Below are 8,075 nucleotides of genomic sequence, written 5' to 3'. Positions count from 1 at the left end.
GAAACAGGTCCCTGCTGTGCAGAAATATCCTTGTTCATCCTGTGCTTCCTGGTGCATGATGGGGGGTATCAGCCCTGTAGTGTAGAGTGCAACAGATCACATTATGTATTATATCACATAATTTAGCTCCTCGGATGTAATTGTCCCAGCTCTCCTAGCTCCTCCCACAATCAGAAGTAGCATTGTACACACAGCCCTCTCTGCGGTACCGCATAATGTTGCATTATACATGTGGTTGAGGTTTTGCAGCGTTATCTTACACTAGAGAAGTCTCGGTGTTATCCTAGGACAGTGCGGGCCCGGCAGGACCTGCGAGTGCTGCAGATCAGTGTGAACAGCGGCTTAGACCGTGCGGCAGGAGCTCACCTGTCAGGACGTCACCTGCATCGTGTGTGGCCCCGCCCTCTGTGTGCGCTCAGCTAATGGGAGCCCGGGGTGGGAGGGGCAGTCCCGGCCCAAACACTGAGCAGGAGGCAGAGAGCCCCAGTGTGTACAGAGCCCAGAGAGGAGACGCATCAGTCTGCAGGTACCGGGTCCTGTGTATATGGAGGGTCCTGACTGTACATAGGGGGGTCATGTGTATATGGAGAGTCCTGACTGTATATAGGGAGGTCCTGACTGTATATAGGTTGGTCCTGTGTATATGGAGTCTCCTGACTGTATATAGGGAGGTCCTGTGTATATGGAGTCTCCTGACTGTATATAGGGAGGTCCTGTGTATATGGAGGCTCCTGACTGTATATAGGGAGGTCCTGTGTATATGGAGTCTCCTGACTGTACATAGGGGGGTCCTGCGTATATGGAGGCTCCTGACTGTATATATGGAGGCTCCTGACTGTACATAGGGGGGTCCTGCGTATATGTAGGCTCCTGACTGTATATAGGGAGGTCCTGCGTATATGGAGGCTCCTGACTGTATATAGGGAGGTCCTGCGTATATGGAGGCTCCTGACTGTATATAGGGAGGTCCTGCGTATATGGAGGCTCCTGACTGTATATAGGGAGGTCCTGCGTATATGGAGGCTCCTGACTGTATATAGGGAGGTCCTGCGTATATGGAGGCTCCTGACTGTATATAGGGAGGTCCTGCGTATATGGAGGCTCCTGACTGTATATAGGGAGGTCCTGCGTATATGGAGGCTCCTGACTGTATATAGGGAGGTCCTGCGTATATGGAGGCTCCTGACTGTATATAGGGAGGTCCTGCGTATATGGAGGCTCCTGACTGTATATAGGGAGGTCCTGCGTATATGGAGGCTCCTGACTGTATATAGGGAGGTCCTGCGTATATGGAGGCTCCTGACTGTATATAGGGAGGTCCTGCGTATATGGAGGCTCCTGACTGTATATAGGGAGGTCCTGCGTATATGGAGGCTCCTGACTGTATATAGGGAGGTCCTGCGTATATGGAGGCTCCTGACTGTATATAGGGAGGTCCTGCGTATATGGAGGCTCCTGACTGTATATAGGGAGGTCCTGCGTATATGGAGGCTCCTGACTGTATATAGGGAGGTCCTGCGTATATGGAGGCTCCTGACTGTATATAGGGAGGTCCTGCGTATATGGAGGCTCCTGACTGTATATAGGGAGGTCCTGCGTATATGGAGGCTCCTGACTGTATATAGGGAGGTCCTGCGTATATGGAGGCTCCTGACCGAGGGCTTAACTTGAGGGGGTGCTGAGGGTGCGGTTGCAACCGGGCCCAGGAGGTTTAGGGGGCCCATCATTTGTCACTTTCCTATACGAGAAGACTAGTACTATAAACCATACATTATAGTCGGGGCCTGATATAGGTGTGGATTGCGGCTTAGGCCACTGGAAATGAAGTGTTAATTTTTGCCCACTGATTCCTTAGTATTTCCTATGTCCAGGGGGTGTCAGCAGGGTTTTATGGCCTAAAGGTGTTGGCATTTTGAACGTGTTTTTGGCCTGTTTTTAAGCAGTCAGTAAAAGTATGCATGCATTTTTTGAAAACACATCACTTTTTGACAGGTCAAACTGGTCAAAAAAGCATGCGTTTTTTTTGACGGACTGCTTAAAAACGGGCCAAAAACACGTTCAAAGCGCCGAGTGTGTTATCACACTAATTTGTTACTTTGTGATTGTCTCGCATCATAAATCATCTGGATTCTATTGAGGAACAATCGCTACAAAGTGCGCAAATCAACAAATGCAACAATTATGGGGAGTAGTGCATACAGTATATACAGCGCTATAGTATAAATGTGCCCGGTGGTGTATATGGTATATACAGTGTGTAAATCGCTATATTATATATGACATGGGGCACTAGGTGTTGATGTATATGGTATATACAGTGTGTACAGGGCTATAGTATATATGACATGGGGGCACTAGGTGTTGGTGTATACAGTATATACCGTGTGCACAGCGCTATATTATATATGACATGGGGGCACTAGGTGTTGGTGTATATGGTATATACAGTGTGTACAGCGCTATATTATATATGACATGGGGGCACTAGGTGTTGGTGTATACAGTATATACAGTGTGTACAGCGCTATATTATATATGACATGGGGGCACTAGGTGTTGGTGTATACAGTATATACAGCGCTATAGTATATATGTGCCCGGTGGTGTATACGGTATATACAGTGTGTACAGCGCTATATTATATATGACATGGGGGCACTAGGTGTTGGTGTATACGGTATATACAGTGTGTACAGGGCTATAGTATATATGACATGGGGGCACTAGGGGGCACTATGGGGGCACTAGGTGTTGGTGTATACGGTATATACAGTGTGTACAGCGCTATAGTATATATAACATGGGGGCACTAGGTGTTGGTGTATACGGTATATACAGTGTGTACATCGCTATATTATATATAACATGGGGGCACTAGGTGTTGGTGTATACGGTATATACAGTGTGCACAGCGCTATAGTATATATAACATGGGGGCACTAGGTGTTGGTGTATACGGTATATACAGTGTGCACAGCGCTATAGTATATATAACATGGGGGCACTAGGTGTTGGTGTATACGGTATATACAGTGTGTACATCGCTATATTATATATAACATGGGGGCACTAGGTGTTGGTGTATACGGTATATACAGTGTGCACAGCGCTATAGTATATATAACATGGGGGCACTAGGTGTTGGTGTAGACGGTATATACAGGGCTATAGTATATATGTGTTGGGTTGTGTATACAGTATATACAGTGTGTACAGGGCTATATTATACATGACATGGTGGCACTAGGTGTTGGTGTAGACGGTATATACAGTGTGCACAGCGCTATAGTATACATGACATGGGGGCACTAGGTGTCGGTGTATACGGTATATACAGTGTGTACAGCGCTATATTATATATGACATGGGGGCACTAGGTGTCGGGTGTTGGTATATACAGTGTATGTGGTATATGGGACACGTAGCTTTGGTGGAACCACATGAGAACCGGCTAGTTTTGCCCGAGGTCTGAGGAGGGGATTGAGCTTGCACATGCTTGGAGTGTCTGCAGCTGTGATGAGACTACCACTCCCATCATTCAGGTGATACTGAAGTCCTTGCTCACACTGGTGTCCTGTCTGCAGGTGCTGAAGTCGTGTGAGTGACCTGGGAGCCCCTGACCCCGGAGATGTCCACCTCCAGCTACTGGGTGTCGGAGAATGGCAGCGTCTCAGACAAGGACAACGTCTTCTACGAGCGAGTGAGGACCTACAGCCCCATCACCAAGACTGTGCAGGTTCTGGACAATGCGGCCCCCCTGTCCCCAATGTCCCCCGGTTCTGGAGTACAGTCAGTGGTCTGGGCCCCTGAGCAGCAGGTCCACCAGTACCAGGTAAGTGGGATGCTGGGACCTAGAAACAGGTTCTGGTGTCCCTTCAAACCTCCCATTGAATCTGCACATAGATTGTGTTTCTAGGTGCCACCACCGCTATCTACTCTTACATTTACAGTCCGTAGCGCAATTTTCTTTTACAGCCCCCATCCCCAACTGTATTTTTATCTGTGTCTATCTCTGTGTCAGTTTGACCCAGAAATGCAATCCTTATGCCTTTTTAAAAGGGAGATTATCCTCTTAAAAATGACACCCAAACTGTGTTTCCATGTAACAGAAGTTCTAATTGTTTGAAATGTGTCCTCCTCTGGCTGACAGCACGGGGAAGGGGTGGGAGGAGGAGGAGGGAGCTGCAGGTTAGAGGGAGCTGACAGCGATATAACCACTGCAAGAGGGACTAAGGAAAGTGCCATTTTTGGGTATGAGAGATTCACAATGGAATTCAGGGTTTGGAGAGTTGTGATGATGCAGTAGGTGAAGATGGGATTAGATTTGTTTAAATGTGGATTTTTGTTCATGGGGATAAAAATAAGGCATCCCCTGCAAATAAGCCCTAATCTACTTTTCGTATCTACCCATCTTATTTCGGATAGACGTGGTAGCCGTGTACTTCCCGTATTGCAGGACTCCAGGCCTGTCGCTTGTTTCGGAGAACGCACGCCCTCTTTGATCATTTCACAGTTCAAAACCAAAGCGCCGCGCCCAGTGTTGACAACGTACACAGCACCCGCCAGACATTAACCCTTACCTACCCGATAGAGACGTCGGAGGCAGCCACACTGGGGGGGTCCCTATGGCTATGCACTGTGTGGAGCTACACAAAGAGGGTCATGTTTGTAACTTATTCTGTAAGGCCCTGAGCAGTATATAAAAATATATAAAAAATATATAAAAGGAGGGGGGGGGGGATAGGATCTCTGACCCATCTGTATAGAATCCTGGACCAGACCTCAAAGTTCATCATGTGATACTATGCCCCATACCATGATGTCGTTACACGTGTGCGTATACATAGTCCATAGCAGATACAGGTGTAGTAGAGCTGAGTATGTCATTAAATACAAGTCAGAGAGTTTATCACTGTGTTATCTGTGGTGTTACATAGGACTGCAGGACACATCTACTACATGACCTGTACTCAGGGAGATATCACTGTGTTATCTGTGGTGTTACATAGGACTGCAGGACACATCTACTACATGACCTGTACTCAGGGAGATATCACTGTGTTATCTGTGGTGTTACATAGGACTGCAGGAGACATCTACTACATGATCTGTACTCAGAGATATCACTGTGTTATCTGTGGTGTTACATAGGACTGCAGGGTACATCTACTACATGATCTGTACTCAGAGATATCACTGTGTTATCTGTGGTGTTACATAGGACTGCAGGACACATCTACTACATGATCTGTACTCAGAGATATCACTGTGTTATCTGTGGTGTTACATAGGACTGCAGGACACATCTACTACATGACCTGTACTCAGGGAGATATCACTGTGTTATCTGTGGTGTTACATAGGACTGCAGGAGACATCTACTACATGATCTGTACTCAGAGATATCACTGTGTTATCTGTGGTGTTACATAGGACTGCAGGACACATCTACTACATGATCTGTACTCAGAGATATCACTGTGTTATCTGTGGTGTTACATAGGACTGCAGGACACATCTACTACATGATCTGTACTCAGAGAGATATCACTGTGTTATCTGTGGTGTTACATGGGACTGCAGGACACATCTACTACATGATCCGTACTCAGAGATATCACTGTGTTATCCGTGGTGTTACATAGGACTGCAGGACACATCTACTACATGATCTGTACCCAGAGATATCACTGTGTTATCTGTGGTGTTACATAGGACTGCAGGACACATCTACTACATGATCTGTACTCAGAGATATCACTGTGTTATCCGTGGTGTTACATAGGACTGCAGGACACATCTACTACATGACCTGTACTCAGAGATATCACTGTGTTATCTGTGGTGTTACATAGGACTGCAGGACACATCTACTACATGACCTGTACTCAGGGAGATATCACTGTGTTATCTGTGGTGTTACATAGGACTGCAGGACACATCTACTACATGACCTGTACTCAGGGAGATATCACTGTGTTATCTGTGGTGTTACATAGGACTGCAGGACACATCTACTACATGATCTGTACTCAGAGGGATATCACTGTGTTATCTGTGGTGTTACATAGGACTGCAGGACACATCTACTACATGATCTGTACTCAGGGAGATATCACTGTGTTATCTGTGGTGTTACATAGGACTGCAGGACACATCTACTACATGACCTGTACTCAGGGAGATATCACTGTGTTATCTGTGGTGTTACATAGGACTGCAGGACACATCTACTACATGACCTGTACTCAGGGAGATATCACTGTGTTATCTGTGGTGTTACATAGGACTGCAGGACACATCTACTACATGATCTGTACTCAGAGATATCACTGTGTTATCCGTGGTGTTACATAGGACTGCAGGACACATCTACTACATGATCTGTACCCAGAGATATCACTGTGTTATCTGTAGTGTTACATAGGACTGCAGGACACATCTACTACATGATCTGTACTCAGAGATATCACTGTGTTATCTGTGGTGTTACATAGGACTGCAGGACACATCTACTACATGATCTGTACTCAGAGAGACATCACTGTGTTATCTGTGGTGTTACATAGGACTGCAGTAGATGTATTACCTGTGTACATGTCGTGGTGTAGTGTTCCTCTTGTGTCTGGCCTGGATTACTATGGTGATGATGTGTATTGATCTCCGGTGTAGTTACTGTAGATTATGTAACTGACCTTCAGGCAGCAGTATTTCTAGTAGTAATGATGTAGTCCTCACCCTGCTGTGCTCCTGATCTGTGAAGTGTTTGTTACATCATGTCTTTGGGCCTGGGGCAAGAGCATACAGCAGAGGATTGTGGTGTAATTATCTGGAGTGGCCTCTGGAGGCGCTGTCAGGTAGAGGCTGGACAGGAGGGAAGCTGCAGAAGGCACCTGTCCATATTAACCCTGCGACTCCCACATCCTGAACCCTACACATGCCTGCAATACTGTATAGACAGATACTAGTGCATATGTGTCAGTCTTCACTGTAGTTCTGAGGTTGTATTCATGAAGCAGGAACTGAGGAGGAAGCATAGTGGGTGATAGTTTGGGGAGGAATAAGTGTATAAATGTACATACATTAGGGTTACAGTCTGGGGGTCACCACTGGTGTGCTGTAGATGTGACTCCAGGCTTAGTCCAGCGTTTGGTCAGTATCTGGCATGTCCCAGGCTCCTCTTGTCTTTGAAGTGTACTGTCCCTTTAAGAAGCTTGTGTGTGTGTGCTGCTGCCGGTGACATGGGTGCGCCCATCTCTGGGGATCAGTCACTGTTGAGCGGAAGCTCCTGAGTGCGGAGGTTATCACTCACCTGAGACCGCGGCAATGATCCGGCGGGAGCAGCGATGGGTGAGGACACGGATCTGGTATTTGGGGGGGGGAATTCACACTCAGCAGATTTGTTGCAGAAATTTCTGTGGCGGTCGGCACAACTGGAGAAAATAATGACTGGTGACATCACTGCTGTGACATCACACATTGCCAGATTAGGATGATTGATCTCACCTGCTGCTGAATATGGTGAATGATGACATCACTGGGTGCGTGAGGACGTTATGTGCTGAGAGTGATGGTTGATGACCTCTCAATCCACTGTAGGTGGTAAATGATGACATCACAGGTTGCTGGATATAACTTTGTGCTGTAGATGTTGAGTTATGACATCGCTTATTATTATTGTACACAAGAAATAGTGAAATCGGTCGCTGCTTCGTGTGCTCAATGATGGCCTCACATTCCGCTGCTGCAGTATACGCTGGATGATGACATCACAGGCTAATGTTGATGATTCCTATTGTTGATTTTGGTGAATGCTGATATCACAGGCTGCAGAAGTCCAGCTCTTCACCCTGGTTATACCCTGTGTCTGCAGAGACCTCCCATACCCCGGGTGTTCATTCTGTGCATGTGGGTGCCGCACCTTTCCATAGGCGTCTGCACAGCTCAGTGATGAGATGAATGTGGGTCAGAGTCCAGGGATCTCCCGCCGCCCGTAGATCATTAACTGAGTTCATGCTTCTGCTTTTATGTTAGAATTTAGGGGAGAAGAGTCTGAAGATTATTATTACTACAAT

General features: G+C 46.7%; 1 protein-coding gene across 1 annotated transcript in view; it reads left to right on the top strand.

The window, feature by feature from the left end:
- Positions 1 to 389: 389 nt before the first annotated feature.
- POF1B (POF1B actin binding protein) overlaps positions 390 to 8,075 on the top strand; it is a 31,362-nt gene continuing 23,676 nt past the window's right edge. The window contains exons 1-2 of the mRNA XM_072123472.1: positions 390 to 526; positions 3,585 to 3,832. Of these exons, the coding sequence (XP_071979573.1) occupies positions 3,629 to 3,832 (204 nt within the window). The 5' untranslated portion in view covers positions 390 to 526; positions 3,585 to 3,628. The remainder of the gene's footprint in view (positions 527 to 3,584; positions 3,833 to 8,075) is intronic.

Source organism: Engystomops pustulosus, chromosome 9 (genome assembly GCF_040894005.1).
Source record: "Engystomops pustulosus chromosome 9, aEngPut4.maternal, whole genome shotgun sequence".
In the NCBI taxonomy this organism is placed as follows: domain Eukaryota; kingdom Metazoa; phylum Chordata; class Amphibia; order Anura; family Leptodactylidae; genus Engystomops; species Engystomops pustulosus.
The sequence above is the reverse complement of the archived record's forward strand: the minus strand, read 5'-3'. Positions and strand labels throughout refer to the sequence as shown.